This window comes from Drosophila subobscura, chromosome E (genome assembly GCF_008121235.1).
Source record: "Drosophila subobscura isolate 14011-0131.10 chromosome E, UCBerk_Dsub_1.0, whole genome shotgun sequence".
NCBI classification, from domain to species: Eukaryota; Metazoa; Arthropoda; class Insecta; order Diptera; family Drosophilidae; genus Drosophila; species Drosophila subobscura.
The window spans coordinates 1640861-1662637 of NC_048531.1; the positions used below are offsets into that span (position 1 = coordinate 1640861).

At 44.7% G+C, this 21777-nt stretch overlaps 3 protein-coding genes across 24 annotated transcripts; 2 read left to right on the forward strand and 1 right to left on the reverse strand.

Moving 5' to 3' along the window:
• The first annotated feature begins 2359 nt into the window (after positions 1-2359).
• LOC117890906 (tumor protein D52) lies at positions 2360-6734 on the forward strand. 14 transcript variants are annotated; one of them, XM_034796012.1, is made up of 8 exons: positions 2405-2511; positions 4334-4336; positions 4450-4488; positions 4607-4731; positions 4790-4950; positions 5075-5134; positions 5353-5557; positions 5843-6438. In XM_034796012.1, the coding sequence occupies exons 1-8, from the start codon at positions 2502-2504 to the stop codon at positions 5948-5950; spliced, it is 711 nt and encodes a 236-aa protein (XP_034651903.1). In that variant the 5' UTR covers positions 2405-2501; the 3' UTR covers positions 5951-6438. The 14 variants fall into 14 exon arrangements, with proteins under 14 accessions (XP_034651910.1, XP_034651909.1, XP_034651905.1 ...); XM_034796016.1 differs by lacking the exon at positions 5075-5134 and having other exon boundaries at positions 2404-2511; positions 5353-5515; XM_034796013.1 differs by lacking the exon at positions 4450-4488.
• A 103-nt stretch (positions 6735-6837) lies between these two features.
• Positions 6838-10801, forward strand: LOC117892677 (GPI ethanolamine phosphate transferase 3). The gene is made up of 6 exons (XM_034799075.1): positions 6838-7296; positions 7361-8004; positions 8084-8267; positions 8338-9946; positions 10013-10473; positions 10536-10801. Exons 1-6 carry the CDS (start codon positions 7150-7152, stop codon positions 10734-10736), a joined length of 3246 nt encoding a protein of 1081 aa, XP_034654966.1. The 5' UTR covers positions 6838-7149; the 3' UTR covers positions 10737-10801.
• Positions 10802-11190: 389 nt separating this feature from the next.
• LOC117892678 (TRPL translocation defect protein 14) lies at positions 11191-19828 on the reverse strand. Of its 9 annotated transcripts, none has more exons than XM_034799077.1 (13): positions 19624-19826; positions 18973-19403; positions 17905-17972; positions 17598-17635; positions 17150-17187; positions 16126-16257; positions 13080-13208; positions 12869-13005; positions 12761-12781; positions 12402-12615; positions 12006-12336; positions 11753-11937; positions 11191-11488 (listed from the first exon to the last, which is right to left on the reverse strand). In XM_034799077.1, the coding sequence occupies exons 1-13, from the start codon at positions 19656-19658 to the stop codon at positions 11433-11435; spliced, it is 1815 nt and encodes a 604-aa protein (XP_034654968.1). In that variant the 5' UTR covers positions 19659-19826; the 3' UTR covers positions 11191-11432. The 9 variants fall into 9 exon arrangements, with proteins under 9 accessions (XP_034654968.1, XP_034654970.1, XP_034654973.1 ...); XM_034799084.1 differs by lacking the exon at positions 11191-11488 and adding an exon at positions 19517-19549 and having other exon boundaries at positions 11615-11937; positions 19624-19828; XM_034799079.1 differs by lacking the exon at positions 12761-12781 and having other exon boundaries at positions 19624-19823.
• Between the last annotated feature and the right edge of the window lie 1949 nt (positions 19829-21777).

The window sequence follows — 21777 nt, forward strand, 5'->3', positions numbered from 1 at the left end:
ACAATGGTATTCCAAGGTATTTCCCGAAGGTAAATACTCGAAAATGCATCGAGTTCGAGACATATGTACATACAAGTGAATGATTTCCCGGCATGGACTGAAATAGATTGTCGACGTGCGCATATAAAACAAAAAGCACTAAAATTAAGAAACTTGTAGATTTGTAACGCAGTTAGACTGAAGGATACGTGGCGTTCGCACAAGCCTTTACAATCAGCATTTTTTTCCGTGGTTTAACTCAAGTTGTTAAATTGTTCAAATGGAGCGGGGCATATATACATACATACATATAAGCCTAGTACTCAGATCGAAAAAAGAACTTGCTAGCAAACTTTGCAATATATTTTGCTAGCAGCAGAGTGTGACCAGAGGTGAAAACCGCATTCCATACGGTTACACTTCTCAGGCAGCTGTGTTGTTTTGTTTACCTTTTTGAAAATGTGTGAAAATTAAATAAAAGGTTAATAAAACAATGAATGCAAAATGGATCCATGCAGGAGATTATTTTAGTGAGACTGGCGGCTCTTGCATGTTCGGAGGAGGAGAACAATCAACGAAATAAGCGACGAAAACTTTGATTAAACCCATATCTGCAGGAAAAAAACCAGGACGGTCGTTGTCCATACATTTGAGTATTATAAATCATATAAATATGTGTTCATTTATGGAAACCCATGAAACGATACCCTTTGCATATTCCGCAGTTTGAAAATATGCAGACTTTGATTGGTGAAGCAGCTAGGCCGTGCCAAGGAATATGTGCGCCCGTGGCAAAGTTGTAAATCGGCGCCTACAAGCACCCATCCTATTCAAAATTGGATAGTTTCGAGCCCCTTGGCACGACCCTGTGGAGCAGTACTTGGTCCCAAAAGGAATACAACTTCAAACATTTTGTTAACAGCCCAGCCGGGTCTGTGTCTTGGCAACATGAAGATACTGGCGTTCAAATAAGTTAAACAAATTTAAAATGCAAATAAATTCAATATAATCTCATTAATCTATAATAATTGTTTCCTTTTTTGCTGTTTGATGGCCTTAAGCTCGTTTAGAAGCACGACCCCTTTTTTTCGATCTGAGTACTAGGCTATATTCTCAGTATTTTTACGTTATCAGATAATATATTTGATTGACAGCACCGCGGTGGCACTGATTAGGCGTAAAGTAGAGGTGGATAACTAATGATGGTGGGCACCATCGATAGTGGACGATATTAAATTTTTGGTCGTTTTGGTTTAAAACGAGAAGCGACATGTGAGACGCTTCTTACGCGTCACAACTTTTATACCCGGTACCACTAACCAAATAGTATAATATGCATACAATTTTGAATAAAGCAGTATAAAATCTGCATTTAAAACAATTACAGAATTCAAATACAATAACAACTTTTATTGGTATATTTATTTTTTCCAACCCCCAAGGGTCTGGCCACCAACCCCCAACCCTTATTCTGCACATGTTGCGGCAGGTCAGGTTCATACGCCAAGCCCCGAAAACAAAATCAAATAATCAAAACGAATTTTCGTTCCATCGCAGTTCAGCAAGTCAACGCACCAACACATACATTGCTTGCAGTGTCCGTGTGAATGAAGACAAAACCGGTTTGGAGCGCTACAAAATCATTGGCTACACGCACTTATACAAATGTAGCTGCTAGCTGCGCGCTCTACATGCACTAATACCCATGTAGCTTGGGCTTCTAGCTGCTTGTTCTACACGCACTAATACTTGTAGCTGGGACTCCAGGCAGAGGCCTGGGACTCCAAGACGCACATTTAGCGGTGACGTTTCGCTTATATGAAGCTGGCCATCTATTATACTATTTGGTTAGTGCCGGTACTCAGTAGAGCATATGTACCTTAACCTTTTTTTCAAATTGTAAGTTATACATATCACATTTTTTCTACATCTTTCATCAACATCTACATCTACATAACTTCTCACACCAACACGCTATTTTAGCCCGCCCCCCTCCCCTAAAACCGCACACTGCAGAGGCACTGCAGAGGCAGAGGCGCGGCAGAGGACCCACACTGCAGAAGCAGAGTGTGAATGAGAGAATGTGCAAAAAACAAATAAAAGCTGCGGGACGTGGTGGATATAGCCACTGGAAATTTATTTCTTTATTCTGGCCATAACAATGATCCTATCAGATTCCCAATTCGGCGATCAGATAGAAATGGTCATTCCCTACGGAATGGCGTTTTTAGTTTTCTTTTATCGTCAAAATTGTGAACACCACAGATTTTTCGCCCTCAGTGTAGGCGGATAACTTTTTAAACTCTCGTGATATTATCGACCACTATCGAGACTTTAAACCATCGATACTGAGCTCGTTCGATAGTGTCCAACAATCGATAGTACCGATAGTGCCATCGATAGTGTTCCATTATCCACCTCTAGCGTAAAGTGCAGTGCTTACATTTTTTTAATAAAAAACTCAAATCAAATTAACACAAAGTTGCTCAAATTAAGAAAAGGCTTCAACAGTCATCGCAGCAATGGAGGATCGTAAGTGTGCCACTTTGTTCTCAATGTTATCAGCAAGATACCGTTGCGCATGTTTGGGGTGGTGTGGTCTTAGGCCAGCTCTTCGGATTTGGACAGCGGGTACCTTTGTTTGGGCCACCGCCGCCAATAAGTCGGCGAGTGTGACAAAAGTATAGAACTCTGATTGAGCCCATTGGAAATTCATGAGCCGGGGCAGACAAGGTCTTTGGTTTGGCTGTGACTGTGGCTGCAGCCGTAGCTGCCTGTGGCTCCAAGGAAATGAAGGATGAGTCATGTCACTGTTGGCATGCAGACTTTCCTGCCGACGCGCTGAACAGAACTGAGCTCGTGGGAGTCGTTCCAAATGCCAAAAGAAAATACGCCGGCGTCTAAACATTGCATTGTATACGTGGCGGATTTGAAATGGGAAATATTCTGTCGTTCCGGAAAATCAGCGTGTGTGCGGAGTCCCCACTCCCCGCAGACGTCGAAAGGTCGGAACTGATTGCAGAAACGCCTCCTCGGATATTTTTCTATTATGCTCGCTGGAAGTGGTGGCACCAATTAGCTGGAGTCTGTTTCAATATTAAACCACTCGATAATTGACCCATAGCGGCCACTTGTTGATCGATTCGAGCAACAGCACCACCACTCTGGATGATGGTTGATAGAGAGAGGGGAGAAGGTGAGCGGTACTGTGGCAACAAACCAGACCTAGAGCTGTGTGTGTGAGTGTGTGGTGGCAGTGTATTGTGGATTGTGGCTGCTGTTGCCGTTGTTCCCACTCTGCCTGTTCTCTTTTTCTGCGGCTAGTCTTTCGTGCCGACACGAAACACTACAAGCAGACAAAGCCAGGCCAGGCCTGGCTTTTTTGAAACCAATTTTTGATTCAAGCTCAAAAGCTCCGACTTAGCTCAGTCAACGTTTTGCCGCAGAAGAGTGCGGAACGACCAGAAATATCCGAAAGTAGCTCACTCACGCGCGGGTCGGGTCGGGGAAAACTCCAGAAAACGCTAGCTAGCATGTGTTTATGAGGAGAGAGCCTCAAGAGAACTGAAACATCAGCAGAGAACACTACTGGACAGAGAAAAGACCAGAAAATGTGCTCGACGCTTACTTTTGAAATGTGATGCACGACGCGACTAAATGCTTGGCTTCGCCGAACCACCACTGCCACGTTCAAGATAGAGAAAGTGCTTGTAAAAGATGAAGCAGACCACCGCCACCGCAGAATGAGCGAATCCGAGCCCGTTAGCTTGGAGTTCATCGAGGATCCGTATTTGCCGCGCCTCGATGAGCTCACCACAACGCCCTCGCTCGATCAGGACCAGGATTCTGCGCTAGGAGCGGACTCGGATTGGTACGAGGAGGCCGAAACAGAGGCCGAACAATATCTGCGCAACCTGACCCTTGAACAAATCTTTTACGACGTGGACTCGGACTACGCCAACACCCTGGAGCTGCAGGCTGGGGAGACCGAGTTCTTGGGCCACAAGCTGGCCAATCAGGCGCCATCGTCATCGATAGCGAAGCGCTTTCGTCTCAGGTTCTTTACCAGGCGTACAATGCGAGACGTTAAGGTCACGTTCATAGATTTCTCGAAACCGTACCTGGCAAAGATATCAAATAGCGATAACTACAAGCGGTTTCTCAGCATCGGTCAAAGCGGCAGAGGTAATGGGGCGTTTGTCTGGGGCGGGGCTTGGTCTCGGAGGTCTTTTTTCTGCTTCATGCGCACAACCGCACAATCCCTCTCTCCCAAGAAATCCCAAACAATCCCAAACCATGACTAACCTGACTAACTTTTCTGACTCTTTTCCCCGCTTGCCTTTCACCTGGACAGTTTGTGAGTATAAACCATCCAATAACGGACTAATAAAACAGAAACTCATGCTTTTCACAATATATTCGTTTGTATGTATGTACATACGAATAAACAAACAAAAATTCGATGCACAGCCTATGACAAAGTCTTTGAGGAAGTGGCTTTCAAAGGAGGTACATACATAAACACTTCTCGAAGACAACACGTCTAAATGCACACGCCAAGTCAGATTGGAAGCCTAGGTTGATCTCTGAATATTCGAAATGATTAATCAGTGTTGTTCCTAAACAGATAACAGCGCCAACCTTTCGGATCCAGCCTCTCCAGCAGCTTCTGTGGCTTCAGCTGAAATTGCCGCCGAGTTTGCCGCGCTCAGCACGGAGGAGAAGGAGCAGCGACGCGCCGAATGGAGTCAGGTAAGTGTAGAGAGGAGCAGCCTGAAGTAGGAGTATTGATACTAAATCCCCATTGCAGGAACTGGCCCGTGTGGAGGAGGAAATCATCACGCTTCGGACTGTTTTGGCCTCGAAGACCCGTCATGCTTCTGATCTCAAACGCAAGCTGGGCATCACCGTCTGGAAGGAGCTGACAGAGGACGTGAATCAGGGCGTGAAAAATATCAAGGAGAGCACTGTGTAAGTCGTAGATGGGAAGCAGACGGAGGACGACGAGAACCTAACCCGACTTACGAATTTTAATTTTTGAACATGCTTTTGTTTCGGTACCATGCTAAATGCCACAAAACATGTATTTATTTAGTTACCAATCGGTGGAGCAAAGCGTGGGCACTTTTACTAAAGCCGTACACGAGGCACCTCTGTAAGTAAATGTGTTAAGGCTGACTCGCTTCCGGCTCTGTGGAGTCCCCCACTAACGATGTGCTTCATGCTTCCTTTAACACAAAATAACATCTCTTGCCTGTTCGTATATGACTAAACCCCACCAATTTGTGAATCTCTGTCTCTCTGTGATGATTTCTAAAATGACTGACTGATCACCCTATTATCTTCTCTTCCTTTCCATTTACTCGTGTGCAGGTATCAGCGCACCGAATCGGTGCTCAAGACTACGGGCGAGAAGACCGCTTCGGTGTTCGGGAGCTTTACCAGTGGCATTTCGTCGAGATTGTCACAAATGAAAAACTCCGAGTCGATGCGTTCTATCGAGGCTTCAGTTGGCTCTGCCTATGAGAACGTTAAAGTAAGCTATGAACACAACAATTTTATGTGTCAATCTCATGCGGTAACTACTATTTTTATATATCTGTCTTTATACATCTCTCATACTCTTTCCGCAATCGATTTGGCTCCCTTTCCACACACTAACCGAACACTTTCTCGAGGAGTTTTGCATGTCTCTTCTACACGATACAAGTTCAGCATCTCACAGTCACTCATAAACTTGTATACACTTGGATTAAGACTTCTTCGATTTTGATTTGATTGTGCTTGCTTAGACAAACATCTATTTGAGGATCTGTTGCTACACCTTGTTACTAAAACTGCTCGGTTTTCTGTTCTCTTGTAGACTAAGGTGACATCCCGCTCGGGCTCGGTTTCCAGTTTCCCAGACGCTATGGATGAGAACAATACATCCTCGGGACTGAACTCGCCCACAGACTCACTTACCAAATAAATTCCATGGGAACATCAACACCAAGAACACAAACCAACAACAAACAGCACGCGTTAAATAATAAAGGATTGAAAATATATGCTAAAACACACACCAACCACTTTTCTAACAATTTCGATTGCGATATACTGTGTGTGTTTCTGCGCCTAACCAGAACTTAATCATTTATTTCATATGTGTGTGTGTAGTTCTATCGTCAAAATAATATTGAAAATGTTTGGCCCAAAGGAGGATACTACTAATATGCATATTTATATACATACATATATCTGTGTGAAACTTTAGAGCTGCATTAATGCTTTGAACTTTAACCGAGTGGAGAACTTGCTGCATTCATTTACATATAATATATACTATACTGTTCTACCTATCAGCATAAGTGTATGTGTAAAGACCCCACTAACCCCCGCATCGAGGACTCGATGTGAACCTCTTCATTCTCATTTTTTTCAATACTTATTAACTTTAACAGCAAACCATTTTTGAAGGGAAATATATATTCACATGTATATTTTTTATTATATTTATTTATTCTCTAGGCTTTTTCTTCCGTGGTTAGGTGGCGAATCGCGTAAGGAGCTAACTTAAATTCGAATAATTCGATCAGATCAGAGCTTGAACGCAAAGTAATTAAATAAAACTTGATTGGTAACCTTAAGAGAAAGCACACACACACACACCGTAATGTAAGACACATGCACGTCTAATTTGTTGCTACTGCTGGTCTAAGATTTGCTATATGTGTATGAAATCTTTAAATAAATGCAAAATTGTTTGCCCCAAAAAATGATAATTTTTTAATTTAAAAAGCAACGCCAAATTGTATGCTGTGATGGCATCTCTGCCTCATCAGGGCTGCATAACGCCATCAGCTGTTTCGTTGGACAGGGTGGCAAGACTGATTATTCTACAAAAGTTTTTCAGCCAGTTCTGCAGAAAATGACGAATTTTGAATGAAAACAAAAAGCAAAGAATACGAGTAGTGATGCAAAGAACTTGAGAACGGACCAGCTACGTACGGCTCCAAATTAAAGTGCAATTAATTGTATAGTTTAATAGAGCGGAAACTTTTCCCCTAGTCAGGTCAGGGCATCGAGTTCGTTCGGCATTGTTCTAAATGCCGATTATCTTCTTTGCATACATATGAATGTATGTATGTACGTTCTTAGTCTAGTTAGTTAAAAAACTGCGGCGGAAAGATGAACGTCATCTACTTGTTCGTGCTCATTTGGCTGGCCCTTTTGATATGCAGCGGAGTGTTGTTATTTTCTCGTGGGTTTCTTCTTGCCCGCGTCTCCAAAACGGAAACGAGCACTTGCCGCCGCCTCTCCACGAACCACAATGACGTGAGTTTTTACTCTCAATCTTCAAATTTCATCTATTCAGACTCTAATGTCGTGTAATTTGCAGGAGTATTTGCTCACACCTGAGGTTGTGAACGAAATCTTTAAGGACGTCAATGCCTCGTCAAACTTGTGTCTTCCACAAAAGTCAAAAGTCATTATCCTAGTCGTTGATGCGCTTAAATATGAATTTGGCCTTTATAAAAGTAACATCACCGAACCGTTGCCTTATGAAAATAAACTGAGTGTCCTGCAAGAGCTCCTGGACCGCAGTCCGGACCAGTCGCGCCTTATGCGCTTTAAGGCGGACCCACCCACCACCACGCTGCAGCGGCTGAAGGGCCTTACAACCGGCAGCCTGCCCACTTTCATCGATATTGGCTCGAACTTTGCTTCGCCCGAGATCAACGAGGACAATGTAATCGATCAGATAGTCAAAAGCGATCTGCCGCTGGTGTTCTTGGGCGACAGTACATGGACCGATTTGTACCCGCGCCGTTTTAAGCGCGCCTACTCGTATCCCAGCTTCGACATATTCGATCTGGACAGCGTTGACAATCAAATAATGAAACACTTGCCCAAGGAGTTGGCTAGCGACGATTGGCAGGTTCTCATTGCCCATTTTCTGGGCGTGGATCATTGCGGACACAAGCATGGACCCCTGCACGAGGAGATGGCTCGCAAGCTAACCGAAATAAATGAGATCGTAGGGTAAGTGCTCGGGTTTAACTCCAAATTGTATCCGAATGGCCGAATAGAGGAAAAATGATCTTTAATATTCCATTTACAGCTCCGTGGTAAAGGCCATGGACAACGAAACGACGTTGCTGGTGATGGGCGACCATGGCATGACAGCATCCGGGGATCACGGCGGCGACACTGATGACGAAACAAATGCTCTGTTGTTTGCCTATTCCAAGCAGAGCAAGTTCTTTGGCAGCGATTCGGGCTCTGATAACGAAACACTGCAGCAGGTGAGATAAGACAAGCGAAGAGGTAATCTGGCACACGTCACAATGATATGTTAACTGTCTTGTGTTCCAGATTGATCTGGTTCCCACACTCGCGGCCATACTTGGGGTGCCCATTCCGTACTCAAACTTGGGCCTGATTAATTTCAACATCGTTCCCGATGTGCCAGTGCCCCACTTGAGCAAGTTCCAAATCCTTCTACTGCATGCCTGGCAGAACGCGCAGCAAATCTATCGCTACTTCTTCAAGTATGCCATGGAAAACAAACGAACCTTTGACGTGCAGGAAATGGACAAGCTGGAAACGGAGTTCATCCTGCTCACCCACAGAGTCCAAACCATTTACAATGGAGTCGCCTACAAGTCCTTTGTGCGAGACTTGAACGCCAACTTGCGTGATGTTCTTAGCATCTGCCGCGAGATCTGGGTCAAGTTTGAACCGACGCAGATGTCCCAGGGGCTTCTCTTCTGCTTCCTGCCCATATTCTTCGCCTTTCTTCTGATCAATAACTCCCGCCCCGCGGACTACGCGAATATGTTCAAGCCCAAAGGAATTTTATACACGTACCTGCTCAATCTCGCCGCGGGCGTCTTTGGCTATCGCTACTACAAGAATTTCTCCTTTAAGTCAGAAGAACACGGCGTGATCTTCTTCACGGCTATCACCAGTACCGTCATTTTGGCGTTCTACACTTTGCAGCATTGGACCAGCATAGCCAGCAACTGGGCGAATGTCAGACGCTTTGGTCACATGCCCACGCGACTGCTGCTCTTTTCCATCATGGCCGTGTTTTTCTCAAACAGCTTCGTCATTCAGGAGGCGAAGATTTTGTCCTATCTTCTGGTGGCCGTTTTTCTTCTGCTGTCCTACGAGCTCCTTCAGCTCAGTGTCCGCTTCGATTTTAGGAACAAGCTCAGGGCGTCCCAGTTCCTGCGCTCCACCGCTCTGCGCCTGATCTTGGCCAGCGTATTAGCCATTTGCTTTATCCGCTTTGCGTACACGCTTTTCCGCTGTCGCGAGGAGCAGGGCAACTGCACGGACTTTGCCACCAGCAATACCTCGGGATTCTCAATCAAAAAGCCGGGTACAGGAAAGACCTACATCCTGGCGGTCGTTATAATTGTGATCTACACAACGCTTACGCGATTGTATCTGCGCTCCTGCGGCAATCTCACAGGGAGCTCCCCGAACGTGCTACTGGCTCGGTATGGACCGACGGTGGCCACCATTTGCGCTGGCGGCCATGTGCTCCTGGCCAACAGCTCCATCAAGAACATACAACGCACTCACATCGATGCCATGGCCTTGGTGATCTATGGTCTGCTGCTTTTGCAAATCATCGTCCTAAGCTTGGCGCCACTGATGACCTTCGTGCTGCCACCACGCAACCCCAACATTGTTACCGTCAACGGAAACGACAGCATTGTGCCAGAGATATTCAAAAAAATGAAGCGCATGTATGAAGGCGACGATGCCGAGCGACGCACCGAAATACCCATTGTCTATGGCCTGGCCACCGTCTACTCCTCCATCACAATTACCTTTGGCGTATTCCTGGCCATGACGATGATCGTTCTGCTGGAGCCGCGTGCCGCCATCGGTCTGGTCGTTTGTGTGGCCATTGGTGCCATTCTGCTCAGTGTGCAGGGAATTCTACGGTATCGAACTGCCACCAGCTTTGGTGAGTGTTTATTTCAGTTTCCTCGATTTAATGGGTCGGTCATTTAATATTCGAATTTACTTTCAGAGAACTGTGTGCAGCCGACTTTCATGGCTGTGGTGGGCTGGTTCCTGCTGGCACACTTCTGTTTCTTTGCCACCTCGCATCAAACAACGCTGTCGCAGATCGATTGGCGGGCCGCCTTTGTGGGTCGCACCAGTGGCATTGGCCAATCGAACATTATCTCCGGTGCCTTGGTCATCCTGAACACCTTCTGTGGTCCAATTTTCTTCTTCTGCATGTATGCCCTTTTGAGCACGGAGACCTTTTCGCTCTTCGCACTTTTCCCAAATCTCATTCGGAGCTGCAGTAACAGCGGTCGCAGTGGCAGCAAGACAGATGCAGCAGTTGCCATGTCCGACATTGCCAATGAGGCGGTGGGCTTCGATATGACTCGTGGCGAGCTGACTTTGTACGAGTACGAGGATGTCTTTCTGGGGGCCGGCTTCAAGCTGGCCACGCAATTCTTTATGCTGCAGGGTCTAAAGGTTGAATCCGATTCTCATTCCATGTTATCTGGCACTAAATGCAATCTATTCTCTTTTTATAGATTTTCTGCGCTATGCTGGCCTGCACTATACATTGCAGGCACCTTATGGTATGGAAAATCTTTGCCCCGCGATTTATCTACGAGGCCCTGGCCACCTTTGTAAGCCTGCCAGCCCTCATAGTGGGATATGCTCTGCTCCTGCGGATCAGTCGCGCAGTGGACGATCTTATAAAACGCATCAATAAGGCCAAGACGCAATAGTTACCGTTGCTCCACGCGCAGCCATTTAACTCTCTCCCAAATAAAATTATTTATTTAGATTGTAATAAACCAACCGATAATAAGGACAGCAAAGAACTTTTGGGGGTCTTGTGTGTGTATTTGTAATCGTATTTACTATATTCTTAAAGCTAAGTTTAAAATGATCGTTTCACATTATCCAAAAGACACAAAAAGTTTAAAATTTGTCGCGGATCCACGGATATACACACAGCTTTTGTAGATTGTAGTCACTTATGGCTTACGAAAATTAGCACGAGCAAACTTGACAAGAAAATTAAGTACAATCGTGGTGGTAGACCACCGATTTGGGTAAAACTGAAAACTAACGTATAAGCTATAGACTCGACGACACATACCACGCCTCTGGTTTACCGTTTCTCTTCCTCGGGCTAAGTACGCAAAATAAGTAACATATCTGTTGTTGTTGCTGTTGCTTGCTTACAGAGCATCACCAGCTGACCCTGCCAGGCGATTGAATGCTTCATCTCTAGGGAGAATCCACGTGAATGCTCTAATCTTTTCGACCTTGCGCTTTTGTGTGAATCACACATCAGCTCTCTTTGTACATTTTGTTGCCAGGTAGGTCATTGTTGTTGTTGTTGTTAGTTGTTTGCTTCTGTCGTGAAATATACATGTGCAAAAGAGATTCAGGGAGGAACAGGACAATTTTGAAGTCTACTGGCCATTGAGTACCAATGGCGTATTGGCAACTCCGTTAGCGGCGCCCTTGGCTACAAAATCAAAAGAAGAAACACAGTCAGGCCGAAATCGAAATAAAACCGAAAATTAAGTCTTAGCCAGAGAGACAAAGATGGGCGGGCATGCAAGGACATGTGGCATGACGGTATGTACATTAGTTGGTTATCAAGCATTTTGGTTCTGTATTCTTTGGCTAAGCATGATGTTGATGGCGATGGCTCCTTAGTCGCTGGTCTCGTCGTAGGGATGATACTGCTTCTGCTTCTCTTGCTGCATTTGTTTCTCATGCTGCTTACCGTGCGTCGCCGTGCGGCAGAACTTCTTGGTGGTGCTCCAGTCCTCCTTCAGTGACAGATTGAACATGGAGTAGTCCGGATCGCCAGTTACCTCCTTCACGATGTTCAAGAACTTGGGCATGCAGTTCTTCAGCGCGTCACCCGTGAGCGAAGAATACGTTTCCAGCAGCACCAACCCCTTGCAGCTAAAATGATGCAAATACATGAGTAACGGGTGAGGCAGGGACAGACATGCTGGTTATGTGGCACGAACCGCGGATGGCCGGGCTCCTTATAAATGTCCAGCTGGAAATATTGGTTGTTGATCAAGAAGCAGCGTCGCTTCTTGTAGATGGTGAAGTGAGCATCGTCACGCTGTGCCAGCAGGTTCATGTAGTCGCGATGCGTCAACTGTGTCTTCACTTCGATACGTGCCTGACCGTGCACATTGGGACGACGCTGCGTATGAATGTAGCTCCAGTGACTCTTCTGTCCGCGCTTGCGCAGGCGTGCCTGCACCTTGGGTCCGCCAGACTGCAAATAATGATGCACCACGTCGAAGTCTTGAAAGGGCGGAAACTCGCTGTCGGGCGGTAGCATAGCAACTGCAACGAAGAAGACGTGGTTTAGAGACCAGCTCCTGTGTGGACCTGTAACTCTCATAGCATACCCAAGTACTTCAGCTTTCGCGATGTGGCCTGCAAACGATCACCGATGTCGATGCCTACCTTCTGGCAAACGGACTCGATCAGGCGATTCATCTTGGCCTCGAAGTTGGTGGAGTTGTCGATCACGTCGAAATAGGGATGTCCCACCCAAGCAGCTGCGGACTTGTAGTCCAGTTCGCGTGCCAGATCAACGCCCTCCGAACGGCAGGCGTGGTCCTGCAATAAATACGTAGAACACTAATTAGCTTGCGCCACAACTGATTTCAGACAACACAAGGCAGCCCTTAGCCCCAGCTAGAAAGCCACTAGCGATAGCTATTAACATAGGTATCAAATCTATAGCCATTAGTCTGTTGGGTACCTGATAATGGCGCTTTCTGTTCTACCGTGTTTTGGGCGTTTGTTTTGGCGAACAAAAGAATTGGTCAAGTGAAAACAGTTCCGCTGGAACCGATTGCTAGTTACTTACCTCCGTGGAGTAGAAGTCCTCGGCCCCGTTGGCGGCTGACACCAAGTGCAAAATTTGGTTGTAGCGATTGTCGCGCATCTCAACGGGGTTCCACTTGTTGCCCGCCATCATCTTCTCCCACTTGTCCTTCGATATATCTGAAGAACGCAACGAAAGGGAAGCCAAATGTTAGTCACCGGCCTTGGCTATGGCTCTAATTTGTATCGCTTACATGCACTGGCGTCCATGACACCGCGATCACATATAATCAAGCAGTTGCGGGTGCTCGAGTTTCCAAGCTCGAAGTAGGTGTTCTCAATCTGTACCATGGTGCGGATCAGATTCTCCTGAAATTTATAGGCTACAAGGGGGGGAGGGAAGTTTTACTGCTTGTTCATAAGTCGGTCTCTCGGTTGTTGGACTCTCGACTCATTTGCAATCGAAATCGAAACACATGGAAATCAGACACGAGTAAATACAATTGCAAGCAAATTCGAATAGAAGTTGAGTGACACACGCTGGGCATCGATTTATGAGCAGAAAACTCAGTTGATTGGCTCTGATGCTGATTCGAGTAAGATGAAAATGCTTAATGAACGATGGCCAGTATCCAGTTGTTCAACAAGTGTTTGTTGGCTTTATGTCGGTCGATTTGAAGCGGCATGAAACTCTCTTGGGGCTTAAATCGATGATAGTATTGAACACAACCATCCCAAACGAAGCCAAACACCGACCCACAATCATCTTGCTAACCTTATATAGCTAATATCTTGTATGATATCTTATAGACTAGACTCTACATTGTAGAGGTAAAGTACAAATATCTCCCTCCTAGCTCCATCCTAGCTCCATAAAGATCTTGATTGATAAACTACATATCAACTCTTCTTGTTATATAGCTAGTAATACAGCTTGGGGCTAGTAATCTGTTCGCCTTTTCCAACATCTTTGCATATGAAATAAGATTTTCTTAGAATTTGTTCTCAATAAAATGCCAGGCCAGATCGTGCTAATTGATACTGATTAGTATGTATGTACATATGTACATACATATGTACAAATATACATATATATATAATGATGGCCTGAAGTGACCCTGAAAAGGCTCCAAAAGCAGCGATGCGCGGGATCCAGCGAGATAGAAACTGGGAGCCACTCGAAACCCCTGAGTGATAAGCACAGCAGAGTCTGCCCTCTACTAAAAACAGTTGAGATGCGGGGCATGGCGACACCTGTTGCGGGGTCACGTGACGCTTCGCCCAACTGCATAGCTTGCCGAGTTGCTGTTGCGCTTCGTAATACTTGCGCCGCTGCTGCCATGACAGTTGCATTGAACTTGACTCGCGCAGCAAGTGGCAGGTGAAACTGATCGATTGGGGTTGCGACGCCCGACCGTTCACTGTGTTTTGTTTTCGTTCGCTGATTCCTTTCTCCTCTCCGAATTCTAATTCAATTAGCGATGTGCATATAAGAGGAAAAATAACAAAAATACATTCGAATAGTGTATAGCCGATTGGTGGTAGGTAGGTTGTATGTATTTACGTACATATGTACGTAAGTATGTCCGTAGTTTTACTCGTAATTTGTATGACAAATCAGAGCTATTAGTATACATGTAATTATGTGTATGTATGTAGGTATTCATGGGTGTGGAGGCGTGTGTCTGTGACCCGCCAACTTTTAATGAACACGTAGCAGATACGATGTATGTAAATGTACATATGTATGTATGTAAATGTATGCAGATGAAGTTCTCGTCGGCACATTTTTAATTACATAACTAGTCTGGTTAATTTGCATAGTTTCAGAGCACAGATTTGACTAATGAAGAAGTTTGATAGGTCCGTAAAAACAAAGGGAAAGGGACGGACAGGGGCAGGAGCAGTGAAAAAAAAACAAAATCATTTAGAAATCAATTCGGGATATCAATTGACGAGCAGCAGCGATACAAAATTCAAACGGGAATTTTTCGACAAATATCAGTGCCAGTATCTACATATGTACTTATGTATGATATCAGCCTCTATATAAAGCACGCGGCACCAACAACAAACAAGTGACGCTCGGCTGCTAAAAATGGGAGAGACAGCGAGAGAGAGAAGTACTCAACAGCCGTTAAGAGAGCGGATGACGGGATCGCGTCAGAAAGCACGTGAGGCGACAGAACACTTGAAATGTTTTCGTCTATAATGCACATATTTAATTAGCCAGTGTCGGATACATGTACAAGTGTACACTCATGACAGATGTACAGATTTTCATAAATAAGTTAAGCCGAAAACGAAAACAAAATTTCTTTCTCCTGGGAAAATGACTATGTGGCCATGTGGACATTAGAAAATACCTCTCCTGCCGCTGAGGGCATGCAGTTCCATCTGGAGAGTTCCAGTTATAGAAATAAGCACCAGAACACACGTGATGGTCAGCCGTCGTGAATCGGATCGAATCACTACGCAACACAAGCATGCAGTGGACGCGCGAAAAAATAAACACTCGAAAGGTTTGTGTTTTTTCTGAATTACAGCTGCGTACAGTTTTTCTTGGTAGACCTTATTTAAAGCTGTTATATCTATTGGTATCCTGAAGTATAATACTTTTGCATAGGTAATGTTACATGTTTCGAATGTTCACTGTTCACATACACAACATACATATCTGTACACATATCCGCGTGTGCGGCTAAATTTAAATGCCCCATTTAAATGTGCAGAAATCGTAGAAGCTAGCAAATGGCAGAGGCTTGGCGTGAATTATTATTATTGTGAAGAAATACATACATATACAAATGTTAGCATATACAAAAGAATATAGTGACTACAGTAAGTAAGACAATTTTTGGAGACAGGTGTTAGAAGACTGCACCACACACATACACACAGAGTAAAGCAAAGAACTGAAGCCAGAATAATAAATAGAGGTAAGAGGGGTATGTGCAATGTTTGTATACATTAGTCAAAAATGATTTTCTGTTTGGTCCACTGTCAACTCATTTGGGCCGGACACGGCCAGCGGACAGAGATCTGTTCAAGTCTTTGCTGTCGCCGGGAGATAAAGCAGATCAAGCATACATACAAATATGTCCATAATATTGGTACTGAAACAAAGGCACAGGCACAGGAATAAGAACAGGAACAGAAACAGAAAGGATGGACAGGGGTGATAAGGAGCGATAAGGAGGATCTGAACTCCGTTGAACAAGACACAAAGCGGGTCGGTTGCTTTCGAGATCAGCGCAAGAAGATTCGATCAGAGGGAACTGCTGATCGGCTCTCACTCACCTTCGCTGCCATTGGGCTTGGAGGCAGCCTTGGCCAAGCAACGCGGACAGGATGCGGTTAGATCGATGAGACTGTGCTCCGGCGCGGCAAATGGCAGATCTTTGTAAACGAACGTGGTTGGCGTGGGCGGGTCTGCGTGGGTGGTACGCATGTGAGTGGATTGGTGTTTGGGTGGGTGTTTTTCGGTGAGTGTGTACTAGCATTCATACGCATCTTACATAGGCCCTAGCTACACTCTTTACTGGCTGCTCGTGGCCACAAACGTGGGTAAGGAATAATGACAAATCAACCTTCATGTGACCACCCCACCCAAGGCCTCGCCAGAGTGGCCTGAAGTGTGCGCTTTCCGTATCTTATCGTGGTACCGTTGTTGCCAATATATGTAGATACTCGCATTCTTGGTGGCCACAGGGGGGATGGGGGGCTGTCCTACGTTCCCCGCCTCCCGCCAATTGCAAATTCGTTAAAAACGCTATTGACAAATTAGTCCCGAAATAAAAAGGAATGAGTTGTCGGCGAAATGGAAATTGTCACCAGTCACGCAATGCTCAAGTCAGTTGTCGGAGACAGCTCATCAGGATATCGGGGAAATACTCGGGAAATTCTTGTGCACAAAGGAATTACGTAAGCTTCATCATTGAGACGTGACTTTCATGGCGGCCGCCTTGCTATGTACTCGGATATACGCAGACAAATACGAGTACAAATACACACACACTATCTACATATAGTATGTGGCATCGTTGGTCGCTGTCGCAGTTGCCTGATTTTAAAAATACATCTAGCATATATAGTACGTATAGTACATACAGCTCTTTCAAAGGTCTCTCTTTGTGTGGGTCCCGTCCGTTCCGCTAGTAAATATTTTGATTTATTTTAGTTTTCGAGAAACTGCTCTGAATCTGTCGACCTTGACAATGTACGGACAATGGAAGATCGGACCCACGAGGGTCTATGGAAAATGCTTGCAAATGCAAAACTCCTTCCTACTCCTTTCTTTGTTCGTTACAAGGCCATTACTTACCCTCTTTCTCGGTCAGATCAGAGAACTTGACGCCGCCACTAGATATGCAGGAGAGGGGGAGAAACAGAGAGAGAGAAACAAAGAAGGCATTAGCATATTTACATTGGTGGAGGTGCAGGTGGAGGTTGCATCTACTAGGTACGAGTTTCGAATATGATATAGACACGACTGTTCAGTCGGAGTATGGAGGATAACAATCTCGACCCGTATCAAATCAGCATTTGCTTCAGCATCGGTTATGGTATACCAGTACGTGTCCTCAAAGCCTAGACTGGGTGACCCAGCCTGAAGGCAAGCAAAGCTACTCGGAGCCAAGCTGAGGGTGCAGCTTCCCCAGTTGGCCGCTTTCGCTTTGATTGGCTCTTTTCAAAGTTTTTATGCTTAAATCATTCATAGTTTGAGTGGTTGTGTGTGTGAGTGGAGAGAGAGAGAGAGAGAGAGCATTTACCTGAGTAACACAGTGGCCGTTTCAGGCACGCGGAACACCTGAAAATATTTAACATGCTCATTGCTTTGTTTCGAGTTTGCGGGGCAATAGGATGGTACGAAAGAATGAGATATAGAGTTTCGTAAGGCGTTCTTTCTTAGTGTGCTATTGCCCTTCTGCCCTCCTAGTGACCCAAGAGGAGTGGGCACTACTTACAGCTGCAACAGCACGTTGCCACAAAACAAAGCTCAAATTAAAGCCTCGCTGGCTCTTTCTACCAAACGTTTGCCTAGTACTAGGAGCCCCCCGAAAACCCCATAAAACTCACCTTCCATCCCAGGTTCTCAAAGAACGTGCACAGACGGGACTGGCCCGTGGTCTTGCCGCCACAGGGACCTGAAAGTGTTGAAATTATTATTCAGATGGCATTGAGAGATTGATTCGACCGAGAACTACATTTGAACAAAAAGCTCGATTGAGGCCCAAATTCCAATTAGAAACGAGAACCAGTGAATGAACAGTTGATGCTTGGCTGCTGCGGCGGCGGAGAACCGCTCTAATTGTTCCACAATTGTGCACTTCGCTGGAATGGGGACTGACATTGACTGTAATTCCAGAGCTGCACATGCCCATGGTCATTGCACCGCAGTCTTGTCTCTCGTCTCTGGTCAGTGCATCGATCAGGAATTGAGCGGCCGGAAACGTAACAGGCAGGCCTTATGGGACTTATGGGGTATTAGTCAATGAAGTGGAATGAAACGGGCCCACGTGCCCCTGAAACGGAATGAGCCTGCCTGAATGGGGCCTGTCGTTTATCAGCTTCTTCCTCAGCCTGCCGCCAAATTACGATTAGGGTGGTGCGGCAGAGGAAGTCAATACCAAAATGCGATAATGGACGAGTACAAATATACAGGAATGTATAGTTTTGTCTCTGCTCGCGCAACAGGCAAATAGAAGATAGGCCTCCTCAATACGTCAATACCGTCGTGTGTTCTACCTAAACCTAATCACAGTCATAACTTCGGCCAAATTAAGTGATTAAACCACGCGCCGCAGCAATACCATATAAGCGCGAGGAATAAACAGGTTTCTGGCGCTCTTTTACATTCAAATGTAAATTATGTATGTGCTACTATGAAATAAAGCCGGTAGCGACTACCTGCTGTGGGGATGGGAGCAAATCATTATCAAACGACAGACGCCGCCATTGGATTTGGAATCTGCGCGCAGGAAATGCTACCCCTCCACGCAGCCCTGCCTGCGACCTTGACATAAATCGGCAACAAATTGCAGCTAAGGGGTGGCAGGAGAACAAGCGAAGAGACACTTGTAACAGATACAGAAAACGCACACAGCCGAAGAGTAGCACTTTTCAATTTACTGGAAGAAAACTCACCGCCAGTTAAAACGATTTTGTACACACGCTTCTCCTTGCTCGACACGGAGCCCATCTTGTTCAGCTTCAGGCTCGGCATGGGGCTTGGCTTTGGGGATGTGGATTTTTGGCTCTCGACGAGCTCCTGCGGCTCCTGTCCATTCCTGACTGCCATCGCTGCCGCTGCTGATGGTGCTGTCGTTGCCAGCAGAGACTGTTGCCCGTTGCTGACTGTCGCTATCGTGGCGAGGGCGGCAGGTGACATTAGCTGGTCGGCTGCTGTTGCCATCTCGTCGCGTAGGTCCCTGTCAACTCTCGGCGTGGCAGGCGCAACAGCGGTCGTTAGGCTCTCCGTCGGTGTCTGATATATGTACGTGGAAACTCTTCTACGCCGCAAACGGAGCAAATGCACGTGCCTTTTTAAGGTTATGAAGGGTCGTGGACTGCAAAATCTGTGCAATTTATAAAAACATTCAAATGTAGTTGATGACGCCCTTTATCAGTTTCGTTGAGTTGTTCATTGGAATTTCAAGAGGATTTATGGAGATAAAGCAACTATTATTACCACGGATTGGGGTTGAAAACTATGACACGCGCGCTGCAATTTTAAACATGCGTGGAGTAAAGTATTGGTTGGACTCGGTCATTCCTTCAGATTGCGCGGGACCTAACCGAAATGCGACGACTCGACTTTTATGATACACCATACGACCTCGGGGCCAACGTCAGGCGCAATGCTTTGTGCCACATCCGAGTTTATCGCTATCAAAGTCTATTCGATTTGTAGTTGATCAGCATTTTGTTATTGAGTTGACACCGCATCCGAATATTATTTTTTTTTTGTTATCTAATCGCTACAGCGATGGTCGCACGACGATGAATTCGCATTGACTAGGTTCTTCATTTCGACGACGGGGCTGTCGATATTTTCTTGAAAAGGGATGTTTAGTGCATGATGAAACTATACAAGGTGGTCTCGTCGGCAAAAGTGCTCTACTATCTATGCTGTTTTGACGTTTAGATCTATGTTTTGTTTAGACGATGAGTCTGAATCGCAGATACATGTACGTGAGATGCTCACAATCTTTTATGTCTATCTCGTTCAGCCCTCAGCTAAGATCCAAGATTCATGCCAAATGATTCAACGTGTGAAAAAATCGTAATTCCTCACATACATGAAAGTTCTACGCGATTAAGACTAAGCGTTCTGCGTAGTAAGTGTGAGTGAAACGAAACTATCGTGTGATGATGAACCCTATGATGGCATGGGCTTTAAAGTTGCCCATTGCAAGAAAACGAGTTAAAGTTTGTTAATAAGCATTAAAATGCGGATCGCATATGAGCAAATTCACAGACCAGAACGCCGATAGAAGAGACCACCTTGTATATTTCATCATCATTTAGATTGTGGCCGTAGTGATGAGAGCAGTGCGATAACGAGCTATCGATAAAGTATACCAGCTGAGACTCAAAAATATACCAAAATATACATTTTTCAAAATATTCTTTAAATAGTAGTCTTGAATCATATTCCTCGATTTGTATGTTATATTTGATATTACTAGCTTGTAAAGACTTTTAGCACTGAAACAATAATTAAATCAGATTGAAGAATGAATTTGGATTTTAAATACTCGTAATTACTTGATATATACATATATATTATGTATATAAATTAAGTTTTAAACAAAGAAGGTACAAAACAAGACCTTATATTTTACAAAGTTTCCGTTTACATTTCCAAATATACCGTAAATCTTAAGTCATTTTCCTCGATTTTCATGTTCTATTTAATATTAAAAGAAAGTTGTCACTCTAAACTTATATACTAGAATTTTAACCGATTACTGAATCAGCTCTCTGCAATTGAATTATTTAATACTAATTTAATTAAAATTAAAAATTGTTTAAGACTGTCCTATAACTTTAAGGTTTAAACAAAAAATGTTCTTTTATATTACATAGTAACTACGTTGAAATAACACATTTGTCACATACCAGACATTACAGAATCATCAAACATTGAACGGATTTATTAAAGGATAAAATGTCGATTGAAGATTAATCTGATTAAAGATTTTTTGAAAGCCTTCCTGCTAAAGGGACTACTGGGCGACTCTAAAAATGGAAAGAACCGATACCAAAGAAGATGTAAGTGATAAGTGATAGTCCGCACATCGGGGGGCTGCAAGAGGGTCAGGCACAGGAGCTCAACAACCGTGCCCTTGCAGCGAAGGCCCGTTCCGGGTCAGCTTTTCAGCCAGCACGGCCAGCGGAGGCCCACAACCGGGTCAACGGTGGAGCCGCCAACGTGCCTCAGGCTGAAGTGAACGTCAGCGCGGAGGCTCAAGGGCCCAAACTCTAGAGATCAGGCACTCGTCGCTCATGCGCTGACCTCTTTGAGGAACCTACCGGCCGATGATCTTAATTTAATGATTTTAAGTAAAAGTAAGATTTTTATAAAAAATATTTAGCTAGGGGCCAAGCCCCCTGCAGACTTGCATAGCTCGATTGCAAGCCCCCATTTATCTTCATAAAAAACTAACAATAAAAAAATCAAAATATAAAATAAACAACGTAACTCCTAACTTACATATGTATGTGTGTACATATGTACATATATGTATGAATGTTCATTTAATATTATTTGCTAACCATTCATATCCATAATAAACAAAATTAATTTATATTTTGATGGTTCATATCCATCATCCACTAATGGTCAACCGATTTCAGATTCGCCATCTCTCCATATATTTTAATGAGCAATAACTTAAACGACACTAAATTAATGCACCTATACACTTTAAAATAAAGGACCCGGAC